This window comes from Nothobranchius furzeri, chromosome 1 (assembly GCF_043380555.1).
Source record: "Nothobranchius furzeri strain GRZ-AD chromosome 1, NfurGRZ-RIMD1, whole genome shotgun sequence".
Classification (NCBI taxonomy): domain Eukaryota; kingdom Metazoa; phylum Chordata; class Actinopteri; order Cyprinodontiformes; family Nothobranchiidae; genus Nothobranchius; species Nothobranchius furzeri.
In genome coordinates, this window is record NC_091741.1 from 61,005,313 (window position 1) to 61,032,014 (window position 26,702).

The window sequence follows — 26,702 nt, forward strand, 5'->3', positions numbered from 1 at the left end:
AGACAGGTACCGGATAGCCAAGCGGGGTGCAGCAGTGGCAGTTGCCAAGGCAAAATCTCGGGCGTGGGAGGAGTTTGGTGAGGCCATGGAGAAAGACTATCGATCGGCTCCAAAGAGGTTCTGGCAAACTATCCAGCGAGGAGAGGTAGGCAGCAACTCGCTCACACTGTTTACAGTGGGATGGGGAGCTGCTGACGTCAATTGGGGCTATAGTTGGACGGTGGAAGTAATACTTTGAGGAGCTCCTCAATCCCACCAACGTGCATTCCAAGGCAGAACCGGAGCCAGGAGACCTGGGGATGGACTGGCCAATCTCGGGGGCAGAAGTTGCTGAGGTAGTCAAACAACTACACAGCGGCGGAGCCCCGGGGGCAGATGAGGTTCGTCCTGGGTATCTCAAGGCTATGGATGTTGTAGGGCTGTCATGGTTGACACGTCTCTGCAACATTGCGTGGTCATCGGGGGCAGTTCCTGTGGAGTGGCAGACCGGGGCGGTGGTCCCCATCATTAAGAAGGGTGACCTGAGGGTGTGTTCCAACTGTAGGGGGATCACACTCCTCAGCCTCCCTGGAAAGGTCTACTCCAAGGTACTGGAGAGGAGGGTCCGATCGATAGTTGAATCTCAGATAGAGGAGGAGCAATGTGGTTTTCGTCCTGGCCGTGGAACTGTGGACCAGCTCTATACCCTTGCAGGGGTGATGGAGGGGGCATGGGAGTTTGCCCAACCAATCCACATGTGTTTTGTGGATTTGGAGAAGGCTTATGACCGTGTCCCCTGGGGCACTCTGTGGGGGACGCTCCAGGAGTATGGGGTGGGTGGCTTTCTGTTAAGGGCCGTTCAGTCCCTTTACCAGAGGAGCGTGAGTTTGGTCCGCATAGCCGGTAGTAAGTCGGACCTGTTCCCGGTGAGGGTTGGACTCCGCCAGGGCTGCCCTTTGTCAACAGTTCTGTTCATTACCTTTATGGACAGAATTTCTAGGCGCAGCCGTGGTGTGGAGTGTGTCGAGTTTGGTGGCAGGAGAATCTCTTCTCTGCTTTTTGCGGATGATGTGGTCCTCCTAGCTTCATCCAGCTCTGACCTTCAGCTCTTGCTGGGTAGGTTCGTGGCCTAGTGTGAAGCGGCTGGGATGAGGATCAGCACCTCCAAATCTGAGACCATGATTCTCAACTGGAAAATGGTGGCTTGCCAACTCCGGGTCGGAGGAGAGGTCCTACCTCAAGTGGAGGAGTTTAAGTATCTCTGGGTCTTGTTCATGAGTGAGGGTAGGAGGGATTGGGAGATCGACAGGCGGATTGGTTCAGCATCTGCAGTGATGCGGACGCTGAGTCGATCTGCCGTGGTGAAGAGGGAGCTGAGCCAGAAAGCCAGGCTCTCGATTTACTGGTCAATCTACGTCCCAATCCTCACCTATGGTCAAGAGCTTTGGGTAATGACCGAAAGAACGAGATCGCGGATACAAGCGGCCGAAATGAGTTTCCTCCGTAGGGTGGCCGGGCTCAGCCTTAGAGATAGGGTGAGGAGCTCGGACATTCGGGAGGGACTCGGAGTAGAACCGCTGCTCCTCCGGATCGAAAGGAGTCAGTTGAGGTGGTTTGGGCATCTGGTCAGGATGCCTCCTGGATGCCTCCCCGGGGAGGTGTTTCGGGCATGTCCTGTCGGCAGAAGGCCCCCGGGTCGACCCAGGACACGTTGGAGAGGTTACATCTCCAATCTGGTCCGGGAACGCCTTGGGGTCCTGCCAGAGGAGCTGTTGGAGAAGGCCGGGGAGAGGACAGTCTGGAGCTCCCTAGATGGGATGCTATCCCCGCAACCCGGACCCGGATAAGCGGAGGAAGACGACGACGATGACGATTTTGACCTATTTCTGTTTTGAGAACATTATGATTTTATGACTTTATGTTTTATTTTGTTTTGATCTATGTGAAGCACTTTGTGATTCTATGTCTGTGATAAGTGCTATATAAATAAAATTTACTTACTTACTTACACTTTCTTTCTGGAAACAGTTAAAACAACAACTGCATTTTCATCAAGAAAAGGTGAAAACATAAAAAGGTCATAATTTCTTAACATTACTATTATATTGATTAGATGTAAAGGATGATGTGGTGTTTTTGCCTTGTGTGCCATCTCCAGAGGCTCCCCTCCTTTAATGAGAATCCCGTTCTGAGCTCCCACCCCCGTGCCCACCATCACAGCTGTTGGGGTCGCCAGCCCCAGAGAGCAGGGGCAGGCGATGGACAGAACGGTAATGGACGCCTGGAAGGCAAAGCGTACGATGACCTCAGCCTTGGAGATGTTCTGGTTGTAACCCTGCAAAGAGGCAAACAGGGAGAGATTTTGTTTGCGTTTTCTTCACATTTAGATGTTTGGAAGGGCGTGGACATACTGGGAAGTTCTTCTTCACGACATCAAAGTCAACAAACCCGACAGCCAGCCAGGCCACTAGCGTCAGCAGAGAAACAAAAACGATGAAGGGGACAAAGTAACCACTGAGTCTGTCTGCAAACTGCTGGATAGGAGCCTAAGAGGAAACAAAACAAAACATTAAAGGAATACAATGAAGAACAATGATCTATAGCCTGCAGGAAACATGCTGCAAGCAGATTCCACATGGTACGGCCTGGCAGTACACATTTGTAAATGAGGTATTCTGGCCACAGAAGTTGGTAGAGATCTGAGTAACATTTCATTAATTTTAGCACATACTGGCTCAAGAAAGTGATTTAAAATTATGAAAAATTAGCTAAGTATCCCTTTAATAAAAATCTGGATGTTTGAACAAAAACTATTTATAAGCAGAAATGACCTTTGATGTTTGTGCTTCTTCCACCAGCTTAACAATCTGAGACAAAGTTGTTTCAGCACCAACGTGAGTGGCCTCCACCAGCAGAGCTCCGTGGGCGTTAATGGACCCAGCAATCACCAGACTGCCCACCTTCTTACTCACCGGCATCGGTTCACCTGAAGGGAAGAAAAAACAACAAAAAAATTGACAGTTTTTGACAGTTGCCTGTGGAGGTGGGGAGTGGTTTAAGTTTCGCCTAACTGCCAATGTTTATTAGGAATTTTTCTGGAGTTGTTTGTGAAATTTTCCTATGGTCTGCAATCCTATCAAACATAACACACTACTGTTGATCAAGCCTTACACTTTGATGTGTTTTTGTATGAGTTTTAACAAAGCTGCAGGAGGAAAAGTGGACAGAAAAAGGTGACAGATGAAAAAAAATTTGGGTGAATGAATGTTGATACAGAAGCTTTTAGGATATGCTGCTGAACATGAAAATAGTCTTCTACCGCTATTTCATGCATTAGCCGCTGATAGAAAATAGAAGGTTAAATGCTCGGATTTGAAACGCCAGTAAAATCTACGTCACACTGTAATTTAACATTCATGAACTCAACCATTTTGGCTCACAGTGGGGAAGGCTGTTGATTTTAGTGTCCAGGAGAGAACAGGGCATGTCTCAAATAGCAGAATCAATCAATCAAATTTTATTTCTATAGCGCCTTCCAATGCCTTTACGAAAGACCAAGGCCCTGAATGTGACATAAAAATAATAAAATAGCAGAGAACAATAAAACACATAAAAGCAGCATGTAAAAATGACTAAAAAGATACAACAGAGACAATAAAAGTCTAAAAATCATATTATATAAAAGCCAAACGATAAACATGAGTCTTCAAGCGACTCTTGAAGACCTGCAGTGATGGTTACTGTTTAATAACACGTGGAAGCTTGTTCCAGAGTGTAGGAGCCAGAACAGAAAAGGCCCGTTCACCAAAGCATCCAAATCAGGAGCATGCCCCCCCCCCGGCTAGTAGGGAGGAAAAGAATAAGTTTTATGTCTAGCCCTAAATCCAGACTGAAACATATCAAACATATCAAAATCATCTAAAAACAAGACCAGTTGTTGGTAGACAACCTTTTCCAATAATTTAAAAATAAAAGGCTGTTTGGAACTAGGCCTGTAATTTGCCCAGACCTGTATGTCAGAGCCTGACTTCTTCAGTATTGGCTGGACCACTGCTGCTTTCATAGATGTTGGAACTTCACACGAGGACATTTACAATGGTTAATATAAACTGGCCCAGCGAGGAAAAAGCCTCCTTATAGAGACAAAGGGGCAAAACATCATAAGGGAAGCCAGTGGGCTTTTGCTGGGACACTAGCCTACCCAACTCAACTACTAGAAAGATCTTATCAAAACAGGCCAAGGAAGTGGAAGGTGTGGCCAGATTCAGGAGAGGAACCTGACATTGATGATCTAATCTAATGTTGATATTTTATCAACAAAAAAACTTGTGAAAGTCACTACAGTCACCATCAATGGAGGAAGTTGAGTCAGGTTCAAGGCTCAGCGCCTTGGGCTTCCCGACAGGGTCGCAGAAGGCGTTTTATAAATAAAGCTTTGATTGATTGATTGATTGATTGATTGGAGGTTCTTTATATTCCAACAAAGAGTTTAGGGTACTGAAGAGGAATTTTGGATTGTGTGAGTTTGTTGAAATAATGTTAGATACCCTAACCTTCACGGCATCCTGATGTAAGGGACGTTCTGAAAATTAAACAGGAAACCTGCAGACCATCCCTTTTCCAGTCTTTCTGCAGACCTACATTCCTACCTGCACGCCCGAGTGATATCAAAGAGCCAAGGCTCCATTCTTAGTCTAGGTTTCCTGACCTTAAAGGGGGGACAACTATATCCAAAAATTTCCTGCACATTAAATCAAAATGACGAGAGAACTCTTCAGTGTTGAGAGACTATCTTCCTCTAAAGTTAAAAGCTCAAAAAACTCAGCAACCTTTTCTGCATTTACAACACTGCAGCTTCTGGACTGACTATCTGTCACAGAAAGAGGGCAAGGCAACATAAAATCACATAAAACAGGTGAGTGGTCCGAAAACATGGGAGAAACAATCTCAACATTGACAGCAGGGAGACCAGACGAAAAAACTAATCTAACATAACACCCATGATATGGGTGGGACTCATGAACCATTGCATTAGATTAAAAGAACCCAGCTGATTCAAAAAGTCTCTAGCCATTGGATTATCAGGGCAACATATGTACATTAAAATCACCAAGAAATAAGACATGGCTATATTTCAACAAGCTGTCCACCACTAAATCTGAAATGTCCTTCAAAAATTCAGTCACACTTCGGTGGGTGATTAATCACCCCCAGGAGTAGCTGAGGAAAAGAGCCAAGTTCAAACAGACACATTTAAAAGGAGGTAGGGCTCATTGATCGGTCTGCATTTAAAACAGGATTTATGAACAACAACCAGGCCACCACCTCAACCTGATGGTCTTGGAACATTACAGTTTTTCTCAATTGCTAAAACACTAAAATCCATTGACTGAAGAAAGTTCTCAGTTGCTTGAACTCATTAAGCTAACTGTTGAGCCTGTTGTCAAAACCTTAAACAATCTCACACGGTTTAGCAAAACTCTAAACACATTCTCATTCTTAAAACACGTTCTGCACTCTAACGTACATCATGTCATCCATAAAGGTAAGCACAGGTGGCACACATTTACCCATAACAAGAGCACAAATGTCATTGATTGACCACAATCAGTCAAAATAGATTTCACTTGTTTCAAATGGTGTGACGACCATTATAAGCAAGTTCAGAGAGCAAACAGGTTGTTGAAGGTGGGAATGAGAAAGTGTGACAATGGATAGAAGAATTCATGTGAGAGGATGAGGACAGGTGCGTATGCGAGGTGGGGGATGAGGAGGAGGGCAAGAAAGAGAAAGAGGAGGATGAGGATGAAGAGGAAGAGCAAGATAAAGAGTGGAAATATCCAATGAAATTTGAGCAACAAGATCATGCTGTTGTCCATGGGCTGACAATGAGGGAAGCAGGACTTAGAGTGCAACCCAATTTGAGCCTCAGGAGGGAAAATATTGCATGTGATGCAGATGAAGTGCTGTGGCCTGACCCAGCCCAGACAAGAAGAGGCCCATTGATAACATGTTTAGTCCTTTGATGTTTTTCATTTTATATATTTTTTTCACTGTCATTGAACACTGTAGCACAATGGACTGCAGGCTGTATATGGTACAATAAACAAATTGTATGGCCCTGAACATTGTGCCTCCTACTTTTTGGTGTATTGTTTACTGACTGCTTGATGGTGTATGTAATTTTGAGCAATGTGTTTATGATTTGAGAACAGTGTTTGATTTTGAGCACAGCTAAAACTGTTTTGAGGTGAAAGTTTGATTTTGCAAAATGAATGAGAGGTTTTGTAAATCGGGCTTGAAGTTGAGATTTTGTGTTTAATGTTTTGAGAAAAGAGAGCAAGGTTTCAGGAATTGTGCTTTAGCAATTGAGAAAAACTGTAAAACAGTTACAGCCCACAGGAATCAGTTCCACCAGCACACTGGAACCACCCAAAGGAATCCAGCTCTCACAGATGCAGTTAACAACCAATCTCTGCTTTATAAATCACAAACTACCTAGAAATGTGCTCAGGTGTTTCTGGATGACATCCCGCCCTCAACACGCCCACTTTCTGCCATAAATGGTCAATGCAAAGTGCCTTGTGGATCTCATGCATATACATAAACCGGCTCGTTGCAGCACTCCATCATTAACCACAGATCAAGGAAGCGCAATTTCACCGACGTAGAAATTGAGGTACTTGTGGGTGAGGTGGAAAAATAAGAGAAAATCCACGGAGTGGCACAGAGTTGCTGAAGCCATCAGTGCTGTGAGTTCTTCAGAGAGATCTGTGGCGGATATTTAAAAAAAATGGTCCGATCTGAAGGTGGAGGCCAAAAAAAAAGATGTTTTGCCACCGCCAGAGTGTGTCTGCCACTGGCGGAGGCCCTGGCGCCTCTGTTCTCCCACCACTCGCCGTTAGGATCTCAGCAGTACTCGGACCGACAAGAGTGCGTGGCATTGTGCCAGAGAAGGAGGGAGACACTGACCATGCAGAGGAGACTGGAAACGTTTAAGTCTTTTATCAATGAAGATCAAATGTGTCCGTCATTAACATGTAAAACAAAACCAAATCTTGTTGTTTCCTCCCAGTGACTCTGGATGAAGCGTCCAACCTGGGTAAGCCCATGCAACCTCTCGGACAGCCATCTTGGTAAGGTCCGCCTTGTGACATCTCTGGGTCATTACAGAAACTGTTCTGTCCTGAATCTTCATTCAAAACACTGCAATATCTCCTGTAACAAAGCTCATTTTCATCCATCCAGTTAAGCAGGGGATTTTTATTCAGCTTCCATTAATTTTATAATAAATTAAAAGACCCGTTACATCAGTACAATGGCTTCAGACCAAAATAACCATTTGACTTCTCTCATTTTCCAGATGAAAAATGAAATCCAAATGCAACTCCAAATGCATATTTCACAAATGCAGATGCAATTTTTCCAGTGGAAAAATGAAATGCAGACCCAACTGCATATGCAGCTTTCTGAAATGAAAAACATGCAGATGAAGCTTTTCAATCTGCAACAGGAAGTCACAAAAGTCCAAGCTATTGGAGATGCCGCCCATGTGGGAGGGGCTCTAGCCCTGTGCTCTGCTGATTTGCCTCCAGATAAGATGGAAGCGCTGCAACCGGATGCACTGATTGGCTCTGAACTACAGGAAACACACAAAATGTCCCATATCACTCCATCTACACTGATGATAAGTGCAACCTCCACCAACAGTGGCCCGGCGCCCCCTGTTGTCAAGCCTGACAAACTACTTTTGGGACCTCTCCTGCCTCAGGGGAGGGGTGGTAAGCCCACAGTATCTGTCACATTGCAACAGGGGCATCCCTGCAACGCGCTTTTAGATACGGGTTCAGATTTTACAATCATGAGCAAGTCTCTTTTCGACCGCGTCTGCCTAGATGTGGGTGGAGGCGTATGCCCTCCAGAACTAATTCCCTGTGCATTAACTATCCGTGTTTTCTCTGATTCTACAGTGCTCTTGTCTTCTAAGACTCTGCTCCAATTCACGATTGGTCCTATGAGCTTAACACACCCCGTGTACATCCGTGAGAGTGGAACCATGCCTTTGCTCATTGGCGTCGATTTTTTGAAGCGTTTTGAAGCTTTTATCGATCTTGGAGAATGGGAACTGAGGGCAGGTGTTAGAAAACCTCTGCCGTTCACTCCGCCTTCTTTCCCCGACTCACACTGCCTTGCGGTAGGTGACCCTGAGCATGGGGAAACCGCATGCTCACTGCCGAGCTCAAAGCCATCAGAGATTCTCTCTGATGTTTTCTCTCAGATTGAACAGGTCGTGGACCAAGCAGATGCTCCTACCACTGTAGTCGAGCGAGACAAACAACTTGTGTTAAAATATTCTGATTGCAATAATCTTTCTCGTTCTACCATGTGGGCAGGTAAACACCTTTCCAGCTACATCGGTGGCCAGAAACTCAGCTTTGAAACTCGAAACGTGGCTGTGCTTCCTCCACAGAAAACAGTTTAGAAGCAAATGCATGAGACCTTGAGGCAATATCTCATGCAGATTAGTTCCTGCTGAGGAGAGGGGGCGAAATGACTTTTAGGTGGAAAACAGTCTTTTCATTCTGTTACACTGTCCTGCAGGCACAGAGGGACACGATTAGTGCGGTGAACGAAGTGCGAGATGAACTGCACAGAATATGTGATGCCCTGACTGAAATTTCAGGAACACTTAAAGAATTGGCAAGAAAATAAAATATGAAAATCATGCCTTCTGTGTTGGTCCTCTATGATGTGTGGCAGGGTGGGGGGACAAAGTCCTGGGTGGGATACGATCCCTAGGCTCCTGGATGAGAGTCACGCATGCTAACCAGTCAGCCAAAGGGACATCCCTGTTCTGTGTGTGCAGGAAGCGGTACAAGTAATAATGCTTCTGAAATTCATAATTATATCCCTCTCAGAAGCAGCACTGGCAGACTTCTGATTTCTGGGTGTCCACATGGAGCAGGAATTAACCTGGAGCAGCAACACCATAACCATCATAAAGAAGGCACAGCAGAGATTGTACTTCCTGAGAGTACTCAAAAATAACAATCTTGCTCAGGACCTGCTAGTGTCCTTCTATCGTTGCTCCATAGAAAGCATCCTGACTAACTGTCTGTGTGTGGTTCACCAGCTGCACAGTAGCAGACAGAAAGGTGCTCCAGAGGATTGCTCATATGGCCCAGAAAATCTTTGGTTGCCCTCTCCCCAACTTGGAAGAGCTGTACTGTGTTTACTGCCTTAGGCGGGCTAACAGCATTCTCAGGGTTTCATCCCATCCAGGTCACTTGCTCTTTGAAACACTGCACTCAGGCAGACGTTTCAGGTCACTAAAAGCATGGGCAAATAGACTAAAAAACAGTTTCTACGCAAAAGCAATAACGGCATTAAATACAATAAGGTCATGATTCTCTTTTATCCCTCTCCTACTGCACAATATTGAATCGTGTAAGACAAAAGGAACGTGAATGTTGTGTACATGTGGCATGTGTTTTAGTAAATTTATTTTAGCTATGTTGTACTTTTAATATTTTTATTATATTTTTTTATGCTCCTTAAGAGAGATTAATTTCAATTTTCATTGTACTTGTGCAGTGACAAAAAAGGCATTCATTCATTCATTCATGAAACTCAGTTCATGATGGATAAAAAAAAGTCATTCAGAATTAAAGTCTAATTCAGTATAGGCCTTGACTTCACCAGGCCAAACCAGGTAATGGTCGGATCCACGTTTTGAGTGCCACACGCAGGTTCTGTAGACTCTTTCGTAGGCTTTGACACAGTTCCGACACCATTTACCGGATGTAAATTCCCCAAGTTAACTCCTCTCCAACAAAGCTTCAGCACCAAGTAAGCACGCCACAAAGTTTAAGACAGACAGGGCAGACAGCAAGCTGCACGTGCCATCTTGATCACTTCAGAAGCTAACTGCCAGCATTTTATACTGGCCTAGTGGTAGAGTGTCCGCCCTGAGACTGGGAGATCAGGGTTCGATTCCTGGTCGGGTCATTCCAAAGACTTTGAAAAAATGGGACCCAATGCCTCCCTGCTTGACACTCAGCATTAAGGGGTTGGACTGGGGGGTTAAACCACCATATGGTTCCCGAGCGCGGCTGTGTCTGCAGCTCACCGCTCCCCCAGGGGATGGGTCAAATGCGGAGAACAAATTTCGCACACACATCAGTGTGTGTGACAACTAATGGGACTTTAACTTTAACTTAGCCACTCCACAACATGGCAGAACTCCTCCAGGTTTGTGTTATTTGTGTAGATAAAACATCAACATTACAAAGCAAACAGAGTCATTGAAAGAGTCAAGCTGATGTTAGCCAATCAGAGCAAGATGTCCAAATATCAGGAAATAAGACTCTAAATCCTGCCATGTTCAGCTCACCTCTGATCTGGCTCACTCCTAGTTCCTGAAACAGGAGCGTGAGAACTTTTCTCCACACAGAGTTTGATTCACAAGACATGCATTGATACTAGAGACTGGTTCCAATGTGTTGAAAAAACAAACAAGTGAACATGGTCTTTAGAAAACAACAATTTACACATATTTAGTCCTTCACCTACCTGTAATTAGGGACTCGTCAGCCATAGAGCTTCCCTCAATAACTTTTCCATCGACTGGAAACTTCCCTCCTGGGCCGACCTTGACAATGTCACCTCGCTGGACCAGCTCAACCACCACCTGCTCTTCACTGAGACACAAACATAATCAGAGTTAGTTATGATGGAGCATCGATGTTCTGTAGAGTTCATCAGTGTTTTACCTAATGATGAAGTGGTCAGGTCCCAACGTGACCACAGTGGCATCAATGGCCTGTAAAGACATTAATTTGGCCAATGCTTCAGAGGTTTTACTCTGGAAATGTAGAAGCAAAACAAACCAGTCTTAATGAAACACTTGAACTCATGTACCACCAAACCACTGATAAGATTTCTACCTTCGCAACATGTTCCAGCCATCGTCCTAGAGCAATAAAAACAAAAAGCATTGGAGGGGTGTCAAAAAAGGTGACAGGACTCTGGCTGGCTCTTTCGACCATAGCAACGATGAGAACCGTGCAGGAGTAGATGTAGGCAATGGAGGTGGCCAGCACGATCAGCACATCCATGTTGGCTATGTGGTGTTTTAATGAGCGATATGCCTGAATGTAAAAGTACCGGCCCCCAAAGATCTGAGAGAAGGAACACAGAATGAATTAATCCTGTCAGGTCTGAGAGGCGGACATGTTGTTTCTATCTTACCTGCACAGGTGTGCAGAGCAGGAAAAAAGCCAGGTTAAGGAGGGAGAGACCAGGCAAGACATTCTGCTCCTCTGGCATGGAGCCCCCATGTTCCTTGTGCTGGCTGTCCATCACCATCATGTAGATCATGAGGCCCATGACAGGAAGGCCGAAAACAAGGCTGAGCAGGAAAGAGTTCTTCCACCTGAAAATGCAGCAGGTATCAAGAATGTTTCGTTCATTCATTCATTCATTCATTCAATCATTCATCTTTATTTCAAGGCATTAAAAAAAGAAATATGTAGATATACATAAGCGACGATGCACAACAAAACTGAACCAAAACAAAAGAAACAATTTTTAGCCCTTGCTTGAAAAGGAGTGGGAGGAAGTAAAACTTATTTAATCCTACCCCATATTACATTCACATTCACATATACATATACATATATGTATATACATATATATATATATATATATATATATATATATATATATATATATATATATATATATATATATATATACAGTGCGGCAAAAAAGTATTTAGTCAGCCACCGATTGTGCATGTTCTCCCACTTTTGGGGCTGTTTTGGGGCTGTCGCCGAGCAACACGGACTTTCAACTCCCTCCACAGATTTTCTGTGGGGTTGAGGTCTGGAGACTGGCTAGGCCACTCCAGGACTTTCAAATGCTTCTTACGGAGCCACTCTTTTGTTGCCCGGGCGGTGTGTTTGGGATCATTGTCGTGTTGGAAGACCCAGCCACGTTTCATCTTCAAAGCTCTCACTGATGAAAGGAGGTTTTGGCTCAGAATCTCACGATACATGGCTCCATTCATTCTGTCCTTAACACGGATCAGTCGTCCTGTCCCCTTAGCAGAAAAACAGCCCCAAAGCATGATGTTCCCACCCCCATGCTTCACAGTAGGTATGGTGTTCTTGGGATGCGACCCAGTATTCTTCTTCCTCCAAACACGATGAGTTGAGTTTATACCAAAAAGTTCTACTTTGGTTTCATCTGACCACATGACATTCTCCCAATCCTCTGCTGTATCATCCATGTGCTCTCTGGAAAACTTCAGACAGGCCTGGACATGCACTGGCTTCAGCAGCGGAACACGTCTGGCACTGCAGGATTTGATTCACTGCCGTTGTAGTGTGTTACTGATGGTGACCTTTGTTACTGAGGTCCCAGCTCTTTGCAGGTCATTCACCAGGTCCCCCCGTGTGGTTCTGGGATTCTTGCTCACCGTTCTCATGATCATTTTGACCCCACGGGATGAGATCTTGCGTGGAGCCCCAGATCGAGAGAGATTATCAGTGGTCTTGTATGTCTTCCATTTTCTGATAATTGCTCCCACAGTTGATTTTTTCACACCAAGCTGCTTGCCTATTGTAGATTCACTCTTCCCAGTCTGGTGCAGGTCTACAATTCTTTTCCTGGTGTCCTTCGAAAGCTCTTTGGTCTTGGCCATAGTGGAATTTGGAGTCTGACTGTTTGAGGCTGTGGAGAGGTGTCTTTTATACAGATAATGTGTTCAAACAGGTGCCATTAATACACGTAACGAGTGGAGGACAAAAAAGTGTCTTAAAGAAGAAGTTACAGGTCTGTGAGAGCCAGAGATTTTCCTTGTTTGAAGTGACCAACTACTTATTTTCCACCCTGATTTACAAATAAATTCTTTACTAATCCTGCCATGTGAATTCATGGATTTTTTTTCACATTCTGTCTCTCACAGTTGAAGTGTACCTATGATGAAAATTACTGACCTCTGTCATCATTTTAAGTAGGAGAACTTGCACAATCGGTGGCTGACTAAATACTTTTTTGCCCCACTGTATATATATATATATATGCAGATGACACAAAATTAAAGTCATTCTATATATAAATGTATATGTGTTTTTTCAGTATATATAACTGGTTTTCCCAACCTTCATCTCCTCATGCTTAGACTACTGCAACTCGCTTTTCACTTGTCTTAGCAAAACCTTCCTGATCAGTTTACAGGTGGTTCAGAATGCCTGTGCTCGGCTTCTGACCAAATGGTCAAAAGACACCCACATCAGATATTGGCAGGTATTATGGTTTTAGTGATGTTTTCTGGATGCAGTTGTTGCATTAATGGGCAGCAGTGGCTCAGTAGGTAGGGTGGGTTGATGACCTTTGGGCATATAAAGATCGTGTATGATTTAAAATTATGTAGCCCCAGTGGCCTAATGGATAAGGCACTGGCCTCCTAAGCCAGGGATTGTGGGTTGAAGTCCCATCTGGGATAGCTTAAACCTGTTATAGTGATGTTTTATGCCTCACGTTGTTTCATGAAGCAAACGTTTTGCGTACTTTTTATCACGTCACCTCATTGATAGATATGATGACTTTTGGCCATATCGAAATCCTTCATGGACACAAGTATGTAGCCTAAGTGGCCTAATGGATAAGGCACTGGCCTTCTAAGCCAGGGATTGTGGGTTCGAGTCCCACCTGGGGTGCTATAATGCTCTACAAAACCACTCTCAAAAACATCTATAAGATCTCTAGAGTTTTCTGACTTCCTTCAACACTGCAAGGACACGCAAGATGGTTATCAATTGTTCAAATGCGGTGCCCCAGAGCAAGTAGTTACACTAAGTGTGTTTTGACGCCATCAGCAGTATTTTCTCCTGCTTCACCTACTGCCTACATCCACTCTGATGGAGATGGTGAAAACATCCAGTCTTTCTTTGTGGACAAAGTCATTAAGGTGAGATCTTCCATCTGTCCTTCAGCGCTATCTCAGCCTCTTCCGACTCCTACCCTTCCCCTCATCCTAAGCATCTTTGTCCCTGTTTCTTCACCTGAGCCATCCAAACTAGTTTAGATTATGAAGACTTCTGCACGCCCCCTCGACATCTTACCCTCTTCTTTGTTTAAAAACACTTTTCTGTCTAGCTGTCCCAGTGTGGTCTCTCTGGTTTCTGGTCAGGTCCCTGCTTATTTCAAGAAAGCTGTAATCCAACCGCTTCTTATAAAAACAAGTCCTGCTCCAGCTCTCAAAAGCAACTTCAGAGCAATCTCTAAGCTTCCGTTCATCTCCAAGATCTCGGAAAAGGCTGTGGCAAAACACCTCACACCTGCTCTTGATGAACGCAACATCTACAGTAGTTTCCAGTAAGGTTTTATTTTATATCCCATTCTACTGAAACAGCTCTTCTTAGTTCTCTAATGACCTTCTGACATACAGACATGCAGGGGACTGTTCTAGTCTGGTTCTGCTGGACCTAACTGCAGTCTTTGACACTGTTGACTATCATCTGCTAATGGATAAGCTGAGAGACAGGGAAGGCCTGTCAGAAACTGTTCGAGAGTGGTTCTCTTATCTGTCTGAGCGTTCCTTCTCTGTAGCCATCGCCAAGTTTTGGTCCTCCACAACCTCTCTCACCAAAAGATGTCTCACAGGGTTGTGTTCTGAGGCCTGTGATTTTCATGCTCTATCTGTTGTCTCTTAAACGCATCCTGAGGTTTTTTTTAAAGGAATATTCTACCGTCTTTATGCAGATGACATCTGACTGTACATCTCCTTTAAGCCCCATGAGATGTCTAAGCTGCAGCTGTTACTACACACCTGCTCAGACTCTATTAGAACGTGGATGGCTGGGAACTTTCTACAGCAGAATGACGATAAGACGAAGATCCTCATCTGTGCCGCAGACAAGCTGGTTCCCGAAGTCACAGCCTCTCTAGATCAAATTGCTTCTCGCACCAAACCCTTTGTTAAGAATCCCATTGTGACGTTTGACCCAGCTCTCACCCAGGATTCTCATGTCAGGTTTCTTGTTGGCTCTTCTTTCTTTCATCTCAGGAGCATTAAACGCCGGTTTAATTAACCAACATTTTTAGTGTACAGCACCTTGTTTGGTTGTAATGCCTTGTGAATGCGCTTTATAAATAAAATGGGATTGGATTGGATTGGAGCATTGCTAAACTTAGTCCATTTCTATCATGCTCTGAACTTGAGATGGTTTTCCCAACCTTCATCTCCTCATGCTTAGGCTACTGCAACTCGCTTTTCACTTGTCTTAGCAAAACCTTCCTGATCAGTTTACAGGTGGTTCAGAATGCCTGTGCTCGGCTTCTGACCAAATGGTCAAAAGACACCCACATCAGATATTGGCAGGTATTATGGTTTTAGTGATGTTTTCTGGATGCAGTTGTTGCATTAACGGGCAGCAGTGGCTCAGTATGTAGGGTGGGTTGATGACCTTTGGCCAAATAAAGATCGTGTATGATTTCCAATTATGTACCCCCAGTGGCCTAATGGATAAGGCACTGGCCTCCTAAGCCAGGGATTGTGGGTTCAAGTCCCATCTGGGGTGGCATATACCTGTTATAGTGATGTTTTCTGCCTCACGTTGTTTCATGAAGCAAACGTTTTGCGTACTTTTTATCACGTCACCTCATTGATAGATATGATGACTTTTGGCCATATCAAAATCCTTCATGGACAAAAGTTTGTAGCCCCAGTGGCCTAATGGATAAGGCACTGGCCTTCTAAGCCAGGGATTGTGGGTTCGAGTCCCACCTGGGGTGGTATAATGCTCAACAAAACCACTCTCAAACACATCTATAAAATCTCTAGAGTCTTCTGACTTCCTTCAACACTACAGGGACACGCAAGATGGTTATCAATTGTTCAGCCCTTGTTCCCCAGAGCAAGTAGTTCACTAAGTGTGTTTTGACGCCATCAGCAGTATTTTCTCCTGCTTCACCTACTGCCTACATCCACTCTGATGGAGATGGTGAAAACATCCAGTCTTTCTTTGTGGACAAAGTCATTAAGGTGAGATCTTCCATCTGTCCTTCAGCGCTATCTCAGCCTCTTCCGACTCCTACCCTTCCCCTCATCCTAAACATCTTTATCCCTGTTTCTTCACCTGAGCCATCCAAACTAGTTTACATTATGAAGACTTCTGCACGCCCCCTCGACATCTTACCCTCTTCTTTTTTAAAAAACACTTTTCTGTCTATCTGTCCCAGTGTGGTCTCTCTGGTTTCTGGTCAGGTCCCTGCTTATTTCAAGAAAGCTGTAATCCAACCGCTTCTTATAAAAACGAGTCCTGCTCCATCTCTCAAAAGCAGCTTCAGAGAAATCTCTAAGCTTCCGTTCATCTCCACGATCTCGGAAAAGGCTGTGGCTAAACACCTCACAGCTGCTCTTGATGAACGCAACATCTACAGTAGTTTCCAGTAAGGTTTTATTTTATATCCCATTCTACTGAAACAGCTCTTCTTAGTTCTCTAATGACCTTCTGACATACAGACATGCAGGGGACTGTTCTAGTCTGGTTCTGCTGGACCTAACTGCAGTCTTTGACACTGTTGATTATCATCTGCTACTGGATAAGCTGAGAGACTGGGAAGGCCTGTCAGAAACTATTCGAGAGTGGTTCTCTTATCTGTCTGAGCGTTCCTTCTCTGTAGCCATCACCAAGTTTTGGTCCTCCACAACCTCTCTCACCAAAAGATGTCTCACAGGGTTGTGTTCTGAGGCCTGTGATTTTCATGCTCTATCTGTTGTCTCTTAAACGCATCCTGAGGTTTTTTTTAAAGGAATATTCTACCGTCTTTATGCAGATGACATCCGACGGTACATCTCCTTTAAGCCCCATGAGATGTCTAAGCTGCAGCTGTTACTACACACCTGCTCAGACTCTATTAGAACCTGGATGGCTGGGAACTTTCTACAGCAGAATGACGATAAGACGAAGATCCTCATCTGTGCCGCAGACAAGCTGGTTCCCGAAGTAACAGCCTCTCTAGATAAAATTGCTTCTCACACCAAACCCTTTGTTAAGAATCCCATTGTGACGTTTGACCCAGCTCTCACCCAGGATTCTCATGTCAGGTTTCTTGTTGGCTCTTCTTTCTTTCATCTCAGGAGCATTAAACGCCGGTTTAATTAACCAACATTTTTAGTGTACAGCGCCTTGTTTGGTTGTAATGCCTTGTGAATGCGCTTTATAAATAAAATGGGATTGGATTGGATTGGAGCATTGCTAAACTTAGTCCATTTCTATTATGCTCTGAACTGGAGATGGCTTTCCCAACCGTCATCTCCTCATGCTTAGACTACTGCAACTCGCTTTTCACTTGTCTTAGCAAAACCTTCCTGATCAGTTTACAGGTGGTTCAGAATGCCTGTGCTCGTCTTCTGACCAAATGGTCAAAAGACACCCACATCAGATATTGGCAGGTATTATGGTTTTAGTGATGTTTTCTGGATGCAGTTGTTGCATTAACGGGCAGCAGTGGCTCAGGAGGTAGGGTGGGTTGATGACTTTTGGCCAAATAAAGATCGTGTATGATTTCAAATTATGTACCCCAGTGGCCTAATGGATAAGGCACTGGCCTCCTAAGCCAGGAATTGTGGGTTCAAGTCCCATCTGGGGTGGCATATACCTGTTATAGTGATGTTTTCTGCCTCACGTTGTTTCATGAAGCAAACGTTTTGCGTACTTTTTATCACGTCACCTCATTGATAGATATGATGACTTTTGGCCATATCGAAATCCTTCATGGAGAAAAGTTTGTAGCCCCAGTGGCCTAATGGATAAGGCACTGGCCTTCTAAGCCAGGGATTGTGGGTTCGAGTCCCACCTGGGGTGCTATAATGCTCAACAAAACCACTCTCAAACACATCTATAACATCTCTAGAGTCTTCTGACTTCATTCAACACTGCAGGGACACGCAAGATGGTTATCAGTTGTTCAAATGCAGTGCCCCAGAGCAAGTAGTTACACTAAGTGTGTTTTGATGCCATCAGCAGTATTTTCTCCTGCTTCACCTACTGCCTACATCCACTCTGATGGAGATGGTGAAAACATCCAGTCTTTCTTTGTGGACAAAGTCATTAAGGTGAGATCTTCCATCTGTCCTTCAGCGCTATCTCAGCCTCTTCCGACTCCTACCCTTCCCCTCATCCTAAGCATATTTGTCCCTGTTTCTTCACCTGAGCCATCCAAACTAGTTTACATTATGAAGACTTCTGCACGCCCCCTCGACATCTTACCCTCTTCTTTGTTTAAAAACACTTTTCTGTCTATCTGTCCCAGTGTGGTCTCTCTGGTTTCTGGTCAGGTCCCTGCTTATTTCAAGAAAGCTGTAATCCAACCGCTTCTTATAAAAACGAGTCCTGCTCCAGCTCTCAAAAGCAACTTCAGAGCAATCTCTAAGCTTCCGTTCATCTCCAAGATCTCGGAAAAGGCTGTGGCTAAACACCTCACAGCTGCTCTTGATGAACGCAACATCTACAGCAGTTTCCAGTAAGGTTTTATTTTATATCCCATTCTACTGAAACAGCTCTTCTTAGTTCTCTAATGACCTTCTGACTTACAGACATGCAGGGGACTGTTTAGTCTGGTTCTGCTGGACCTAACTGCGGTTTTTGACACTGTTGACTATCATCTGCTACTGGATAAGCTGAGAGACTGGGAAGGCCTGTCAGAAACTGTTCGAGAGTGGTTCTCTTATCTGTCTGAGCGTTCCTTCTCTGTAGCCATCGCCAAGTTTTGGTCCTCCACAACCTCTCTCACCAAAAGATGTCTCACAGGGTTGTGTTCTGAGGCCTGTGATTTTCAGGCTCAATCTGTTGTCTCTTAAACACATCCTGAGGTTTTTATTAAAGGAATATTCTACGTCTTTATGCAGATGACATCCGACGGTACATCTCCTTTAAGCCCCATGAGATGTCTAAGCTGCAGCTGTTACTACACACCTGCTCAGACTCTATTAGAACCTGGATGGCTGGGAACTTTCTACAGCAGAATGACGATAAGACGAAGATCCTCATCTGTGCCGCAGACAAGCTGGTTCCCGAAGTCACAGCCTCTCTAGATCAAATTGCTTCTCGCACCAAACCCTTTGTTAAGAATCCCATTGTGACGTTTGACCCAGCTCTCACCCAGGATTCTCATGTCAGGTTTCTTGTTGGCTCTTCTTTCTTTCATCTCAGGAGCATTAAACGCCGGTTTAATTAACCAACATTTTTAGTGTACAGCGCCTTGTTTGGTTGTAATGCCTTGTGAATGCGCTTTATAAATAAAATGGGATTGGATTGAAGCATTGCTAAACTTAGTCCATTTCTATCATGCTCTGAACTTGAGATGGTTTTCCCAACCTTCATCTCCTCATGCTTAGGCTACTGCAACTCGCTTTTCACTTGTCTTAGCAAAACCTTCCTGATCAGTTTACAGGTGGTTCAGAATGCCTGTGCTCGTCTTCTGACCAAATGGTCAAAAGACACCCACATCAGATATTGGCAGGTATTATGGTTTTAGTGATGTTGTCTGGATGCAGTTGTTGCATTAACGGGCAGCAGTGGCTCAGTAGGTAGGGTAGGTTGATGACCTTTGGGCACATAAAGATCGTGTATGATTTAAAATTACGAGCCCCAGTGGCCTAATGGATAAGGCACTGGCCTCCTAAGACCGGGATTGTGGGTTCAAGTCCCATCTGTAGTGGCATATACCTGTTATAGTGATGTTTTCTGCCTCACGTTGTTTCATGAAGCAAACGTTTTGCGTACTTTTTATCACGTCACCTCATTGATAGATATGATGACTTTTGGCCATATAGAAATCCTTTATTGACACAAGTTTGTAGCCCCAGTGGCCTAATGGATAAGGCACTGGCCTTCTAAGCCAGGGATTGTGGGTTCGAGTCCCACCTGGGGTGGTATAATGCTCAACAAAACCACTCTCAAACACATCTATAAAATCACTAGAGTCTTCTGACTTCCTTCAACACTACAGGGACACGCAAGATGGTTATCAATTGTTCAGTCGTTGTTCCCCAGAGCAAGTAGTTCACTAAGTGTGTTTTGACGCCATCAGCAGTATTTTCTCCTTCTTCACCTACTGCCTACATCCACTCTGATGGAGATGGTGAAAATATCCAGTCTTTCTTTGTGGACAAAGTCATTAAGGTGAGATCTTCCATCTGTCCTTCAGCGCTATCTCAGCCTCTTCCAACTCCTACCCTTCCCCTCATCCTAAGCATCTTTGTCCCTGTTTCTTCACCTGAGCCATCCAAACTAGTTTACATTATGAAGACTTCTGCACGCCCCCTCGACATCTTACCCTCTTCTTTTTTAAAAAACACTTTTCTGTCTATCTGTCCCAGTGTGGTCTCTCTGGTTTCTGGTCAGGTCCCTGCTTATTTCAAGAAAGCTGTAATCCAACCGCTTCTTATAAAAACGAGTCCTGCTCCATCTCTCAAAAGCAGCTTCAGAGAAATCTCTAAGCTTCCGTTCATCTCCACGATCTCGGAAAAGGCTGTGGCTAAACACCTCACAGCTGCTCTTGATGAACGCAACATCTACAGTAGTTTCCAGTAAGGTTTTATTTTATATCCCATTCTACTGAAACAGCTCTTCTTAGTTCTCTAATGACCTTCTGACATACAGACATGCAGGGGACTGTTCTAGTCTGGTTCTGCTGGACCTAACTGCAGTCTTTGACACTGTTGATTATCATCTGCTACTGGATAAGCTGAGAGACTGGGAAGGCCTGTCAGAAACTGTTCGAGAGTGGTTCTCTTATCTGTCTGAGCGTTCCTTCTCTGTAGCCATCACCAAGTTTTGGTCCTCCACAACCTCTCTCACCAAAAGATGTCTCACAGGGTTGTGTTCTGAGGCCTGTGATTTTCATGCTCTATCTTTTGTCTCTTAAATGCATCCTGAGGTTTTTTTTTAAAGGAATATTCTACCGTCTTTATGCAGATGACATCCGATGGTACATCTCCTTTAAGCCCCATGAGATGTCTAAGCTGCAGCTGTTACTACACACCTGCTCAGACTCTATTAGAACCTGGATGGCTGGGAACTTTCTACAGCAGAATGACGATAAGACGAAGATCCTCATCTGTGCCGCAGACAAGCTGGTTCCCGAAGTCACAGCCTCTCTAGATCAAATTGCTTCTCGCACCAAACCCTTTGTTAAGAATCCCATTGTGACGTTTGACCCAGCTCTCACCCAGGATTCTCATGTCAGGTTTCTTGTTGGCTCTTCTTTCTTTCATCTCAGGAGCATTAAACGCCGGTTTAATTAACCAACATTTTTAGTGTACAGCGCCTTGTTTGGTTGTAATGCCTTGTGAATGCGCTTTATAAATAAAATGGGATTGGATTGAAGCATTGCTAAACTTAGTCCATTTCTATCATGCTCTGAACTTGAGATGGTTTTCCCAACCTTCATCTCCTCATGCTTAGGCTACTGCAACTCGCTTTTCACTTGTCTTAGCAAAACCTTCCTGATCAGTTTACAGGTGGTTCAGAATGCCTGTGCTCGGCTTCTGACCAAATGGTCAAAAGACACCCACATCAGATATTGGCAGGTATTATGGTTTTAGTGATGTTGTCTGGATGCAGTTGTTGCATTAACGGGCAGCAGTGGCTCAGTAGGTAGGGTAGGTTGATGACCTTTGGGCACATAAAGATTGTGTATGATTTAAAATTACAAGCCCCACTGGCCTAATGGATAAGGCACTGGCCTCCTAAGCCAGGTATTGTGGGTTCAATTCCCATCTGGGGTGGCATATACCTGTTATAGTGATATTTTCTGCCTCACGTTGTTTCATGAAGCAAACGTTTTGCGTACTTTTTATCACGTCACCTCATTGACAGATATGATGACTTTTGGCCATATCGAAATCCTTTATTGACACAAGTTTGTACCCCCAGTGGCCTAATGGATAAGGCACTGGCCTTCTAAGCCAGGGATTGTAGGTTTGAGTCCCACCTGGGGTGGTATAATGCTCAACAAAACCACTCTCAAACACATCTATAAAATCTCTAGAGTCTTCTGACTTCCTTCAACACTACAGGGACACGCAAGATGGTTATCAATTGTTCAGCCGTTGTTCCCCAGAGCAAGTAGTTCACTAAGTGTGTTTTGACGCCATCAGCAGTATTTTCTCCTGCTTCACCTACTGCCTACATCCACTCTGATGGAGATGGTGAAAACATCCAGTCTTTCTTTGTGGACAAAGTCATTAAGGTGAGATCTTCCATCTGTCCTTCAGCGCTATCTCAGCCTCTTCCGACTCCTACCCTTCCCCTCATCCTAAACATCTTTATCCCTGTTTCTTCACCTGAGCCATCCAAACTAGTTTACATTATGAAGACTTCTGCACGCCCCCTCGACATCTTACCCTCTTCTTTTTTTAAAAACACTTTTCTGTCTATCTGTCCCAGTGTGGTCTCTCTGGTTTCTGGTCAGGTCCCTGCTTATTTCAAGAAAGCTGTAATCCAACCGCTTCTTATAAAAACGAGTCCTGCTCCATCTCTCAAAAGCAGCTTCAGAGAAATCTCTAAGCTTACGTTCATCTCCACGATCTCGGAAAAGGCTGTGGCTAAACACCTCACAGCTGCTCTTGATGAACGCAACATCTACAGTAGTTTCCAGTAAGGTTTTATTTTATATCCCATTCAACTGAAACAGCTCTTCTTAGTTCTCTAATGACCTTCTGACATACAGACATGCAGGGGACTGTTCTAGTCTGGTTCTGCTGGACCTAACTGCAGTCTTTGACACTGTTGATTATCATCTGCTACTGGATAAGCTGAGAGACTGGGAAGGCCTGTCAGAAACTGTTCGAGAGTGGTTCTCTTATCTGTCTGAGCGTTCCTTCTCTGTAGCCATCACCAAGTTTTGGTCCTCCACAACCTCTCTCACCAAAAGATGTCTCACAGGGTTGTGTTCTGAGGCCTGTGATTTTCATGCTCTATCTGTTGTCTCTTAAACGCATCCTGAGGTTTTTTTTTAAAGGAATATTCTACCGTCTTTATGCAGATGACATCCGACGGTACATCTCCTTTAAGCCCCATGAGATGTCTAAGCTGCAGCTGTTACTACACACCTGCTCAGACTCTATTAGAACCTGGATGGCTGGGAACTTTCTACAGCAGAATGACGATAAGACGAAGATCCTCATCTGTGCCGCAGACAAGCTGGTTCCCGAAGTAACAGCCTCTCTAGATAAAATTGCTTCTCGCACCAAACCCTTTGTTAAGAATCCCATTGTGACGTTTGACCCAGCTCTCACCCAGTATTCTCATGTCAGGTTTCTTGTTGGCTCTTCTTTCTTTCATCTCAGGAGCATTAAACGCCGGTTTAATTAACCAACATTTTTAGTGTACAGCGCCTTGTTTGGTTGTAATGCCTTGTGAATGCGCTTTATAAATAAAATGGGATTGGATTGGATTGGAGCATTGCTAAACTTAGTCCATTTCTATTATGCTCTGAACTGGAGATGGCTTTCCCAACCGTCATCTCCTCATGCTTAGACTACTGCAACTCGCCTTTCACTTGTCTTAGCAAAACCTTCCTGATCAGTTTACAGGTGGTTCAGAATGCCTGTGCTCGTCTTCTGACCAAATGGTCAAAAGACACCCACATCAGATATTGGCAGGTATTATGGTTTTAGTGATGTTTTCTGGATGCAGTTGTTGCATTAACGGGCAGCAGTGGCTCAGTATGTAGGGTGGGTTGATGACTTTTGGCCAAATAAAGATCGTGTATGATTTCAAATTATGTAGCCCCAGTCGCCTAATGGATAAGGCACTGGCCTCCTAAGCCAGGGATTGTGGGTTCAAGTCCCATCTGGGGTGGCTTATACCTGTTATAGTGATGTTTTCTGCCTCACGTTGTTTCATGAAGCAAACGTTTTGCGTACTTTTTATCACGTCACCTCATTGATAGATATGATGACTTTTGGCCATATCGAAATCCTTCATGGACAAAAGTTTGTAGCCCCAGTGGCCTAATGGATAAGGCACTGGCCTTCTAAGCCAGGGATTGTGGGTTCGAGTCCCACCTGGGGTGCTATAATGCTCAACAAAACCACTCTCAAACACATCTATAAAATCTCTAGAGTCTTCTGACTTCCTTCAACACTACAGGGACACGCAAGATGGTTATCAGTTGTTCAAATGCAGTGCCCCAGAGCAAGTAGTTACACTAAGTGTGTTTTGATGCCATCAGCAGTATTTTCTCCTGCTTCACCTACTGCCTACATCCACTCTGATGGAGATGGTGAAAACATCCAGTCTTTCTTTGTGGACAAAGTCATTAAGGTGAGATCTTCCATCTGTCCTTCAGCGCTATCTCAGCCTCTTCCGACTCCTACCCTTCCCCTCATCCTAAGCATATTTGTCCCTGTTTCTTCACCTGAGCCATCCAAACTAGTTTACATTATGAAGACTTCTGCACGCCCCCTCGACATCTTACCCTCTTCTTTGTTTAAAAACACTTTTCTGTCTATCTGTCCCAGTGTGGTCTCTCTGGTTTCTGGTCAGGTCCCTGCTTATTTCAAGAAAGCTGTAATCCAACCGCTTCTTATAAAAACGAGTCCTGCTCCAGCTCTCAAAAGCAACTTCAGAGCAATCTCTAAGCTTCCGTTCATCTCCAAGATCTCGGAAAAGGCTGTGGCTAAACACCTCACAGCTGCTCTTGATGAACGCAACATCTACAGCAGTTTCCAGTAAGGTTTTATTTTATATCCCATTCTACTGAAACAGCTCTTCTTAGTTCTCTAATGACCTTCTGACTTACAGACATGCAGGGGACTGTTTAGTCTGGTTCTGCTGGACCTAACTGCGGTTTTTGACACTGTTGACTATCATCTGCTACTGGATAAGCTGAGAGACTGGGAAGGCCTGTCAGAAACTGTTCGAGAGTGGTTCTCTTATCTGTCTGAGCGTTCCTTCTCTGTAGCCATCGCCAAGTTTTGGTCCTCCAGAACCTCTCTCACCAAAAGATGTCTCACAGGGTTGTGTTCTGAGGCCTGTGATTTTCAGGCTCAATCTGTTGTCTCTTAAACACATCCTGAGGTTTTTATTAAAGGAATATTCTACGTCTTTATGCAGATGACATCCGACGGTACATCTCCTTTAAGCCCCATGAGATGTCTAAGCTGCAGCTGTTACAACACACCTGCTCAGACTCTATTAGAACCTGGATGGCTGGGAACTTTCTACAGCAGAATGACGATAAGACGAAGATCCTCATCTGTGCCGCAGACAAGCTGGTTCCCGAAGTCACAGCCTCTCTAGATCAAATTGCTTCTCGCACCAAACCCTTTGTTAAGAATCCCATTGTGACGTTTGACCCAGCTCTCACCCAGGATTCTCATGTCAGGTTTCTTGTTGGCTCTTCTTTCTTTCATCTCAGGAGCATTAAACGCCGGTTTAATTAACCAACATTTTTAGTGTACAGCACCTTGTTTGGTTGTAATGCCTTGTGAATGCGCTTTATAAATAAAATGGGATTGGATTGAAGCATTGCTAAACTTAGTCCATTTCTATCATGCTCTGAACTTGAGATGGTTTTCCCAACCTTCATCTCCTCATGCTTAGGCTACTGCAACTCGCTTTTCACTTGTCTTAGCAAAACCTTCCTGATCAGTTTACAGGTGGTTCAGAATGCCTGTGCTCGGCTTCTGACCAAATGGTCAAAAGACACCCACATCAGATATTGGCAGGTATTATGGTTTTAGTGATGTTGTCTGGATGCAGTTGTTGCATTAACGGGCAGCAGTGGCTCAGTAGGTAGGGTAGGTTGATGACCTTTGGGAACATAAAGATCGTGTATGATTTAAAATTACGATCCCCAGTGGCCTAATGGATAAGGCACTGGCCTCCTAAGCCAGGGATTGTGGGTTCAAGTCCCATCTGGGTTGGCATATACCTGTTATAGTGATGTTTTCTGCCTCACGTTGTTTCATGAAGCAAACGTTTTGCGTACTTTTTATCACGTCACCTCATTGATAGATATGATGACTTTTGGCCATATCGAAATCCTTTATTGACACAAGTTTGTAGCCCCAGTGGCCTAATGGATAAGGCACTGGCCTTCTAAGCCAGGGATTGTGGGTTCGAGTCCCACCTGGGGTGGTATAATGCTCAACAAAACCACTCTCAAACACATCTATAAAATCTCTAGAGTCTTCTGACTTCCTTCAACACTACAGGGACACGCAAGATGGTTATCAATTGTTCAGCCCTTGTTCCCCAGAGCAAGTAGTTCACTAAGTGTGTTTTGACGCCATCAGCAGTATTTTCTCCTGCTTCACCTACTGCCTACATCCACTCTGATGGAGATGGTGAAAACATCCAGTCTTTCTTTGTGGACAAAGTCATTAAGGTGAGATCTTCCATCTGTCCTTCAGCGCTATCTCAGCCTCTTCCGACTCCTACCCTTCCCCTCATCCTAAACATCTTTATCCCTGTTTCTTCACCTGAGCCATCCAAACTAGTTTACATTATGAAGACTTCTGCACGCCCCCTCGACATCTTACCCTCTTCTTTTTTAAAAAACACTTTTCTGTCTATCTGTCCCAGTGTGGTCTCTCTGGTTTCTGGTCAGGTCCCTGCTTATTTCAAGAAAGCTGTAATCCAACCGCTTCTTATAAAAACGAGTCCTGCTCCATCTCTCAAAAGCAGCTTCAGAGAAAT

At 44.4% G+C, this 26,702-nt stretch overlaps 1 protein-coding gene and 9 non-coding genes across 12 annotated transcripts in view; 9 read left to right on the plus strand and 1 right to left on the minus strand.

The window, feature by feature from the left end:
* The window catches only part of atp7b (ATPase copper transporting beta), a 272,095-nt gene that overhangs the window by 10,641 nt on the left and 234,752 nt on the right, over window positions 1-26,702 (minus strand). The window contains exons 6-12 of one of the 3 annotated variants that reach the window (XM_054739484.2): window positions 11,230-11,413; window positions 10,926-11,159; window positions 10,752-10,843; window positions 10,552-10,679; window positions 2,811-2,965; window positions 2,391-2,525; window positions 2,192-2,314 (exon numbers count right to left, since the gene is read on the minus strand). In XM_054739484.2, the coding sequence (XP_054595459.2) occupies window positions 2,192-2,314; window positions 2,391-2,525; window positions 2,811-2,965; window positions 10,552-10,679; window positions 10,752-10,843; window positions 10,926-11,159; window positions 11,230-11,413 (1,051 nt within the window). Of the gene's footprint in view, window positions 1-2,077; window positions 2,315-2,390; window positions 2,526-2,810; window positions 2,966-10,551; window positions 10,680-10,751; window positions 10,844-10,925; window positions 11,160-11,229; window positions 11,414-26,702 lie in introns of all 3 variants that reach the window. The other 2 variants (XM_054739483.2, XM_054739481.2) reach the window with 2 other exon arrangements.
* Window positions 13,631-13,703, plus strand: trnar-ucu (transfer RNA arginine (anticodon UCU)). The gene has a single exon. It is a non-coding gene; the product is annotated as a tRNA-Arg (tRNA).
* Window positions 15,493-15,566, plus strand: trnar-ccu (transfer RNA arginine (anticodon CCU)). The gene has a single exon. It is a non-coding gene; the product is annotated as a tRNA-Arg (tRNA).
* On the plus strand, window positions 15,708-15,780 carry trnar-ucu (transfer RNA arginine (anticodon UCU)). The gene has a single exon. It is a non-coding gene; the product is annotated as a tRNA-Arg (tRNA).
* Window positions 17,569-17,641, plus strand: trnar-ccu (transfer RNA arginine (anticodon CCU)). Its single transcript has one exon. It is a non-coding gene; the product is annotated as a tRNA-Arg (tRNA).
* On the plus strand, window positions 17,783-17,855 carry trnar-ucu (transfer RNA arginine (anticodon UCU)). Its single transcript has one exon. It is a non-coding gene; the product is annotated as a tRNA-Arg (tRNA).
* trnar-ucu (transfer RNA arginine (anticodon UCU)) lies at window positions 19,852-19,924 on the plus strand. Its single transcript has one exon. It is a non-coding gene; the product is annotated as a tRNA-Arg (tRNA).
* trnar-ccu (transfer RNA arginine (anticodon CCU)) lies at window positions 23,786-23,858 on the plus strand. The gene has a single exon. It is a non-coding gene; the product is annotated as a tRNA-Arg (tRNA).
* trnar-ucu (transfer RNA arginine (anticodon UCU)) lies at window positions 24,000-24,072 on the plus strand. The gene has a single exon. It is a non-coding gene; the product is annotated as a tRNA-Arg (tRNA).
* Window positions 26,069-26,141, plus strand: trnar-ucu (transfer RNA arginine (anticodon UCU)). Its single transcript has one exon. It is a non-coding gene; the product is annotated as a tRNA-Arg (tRNA).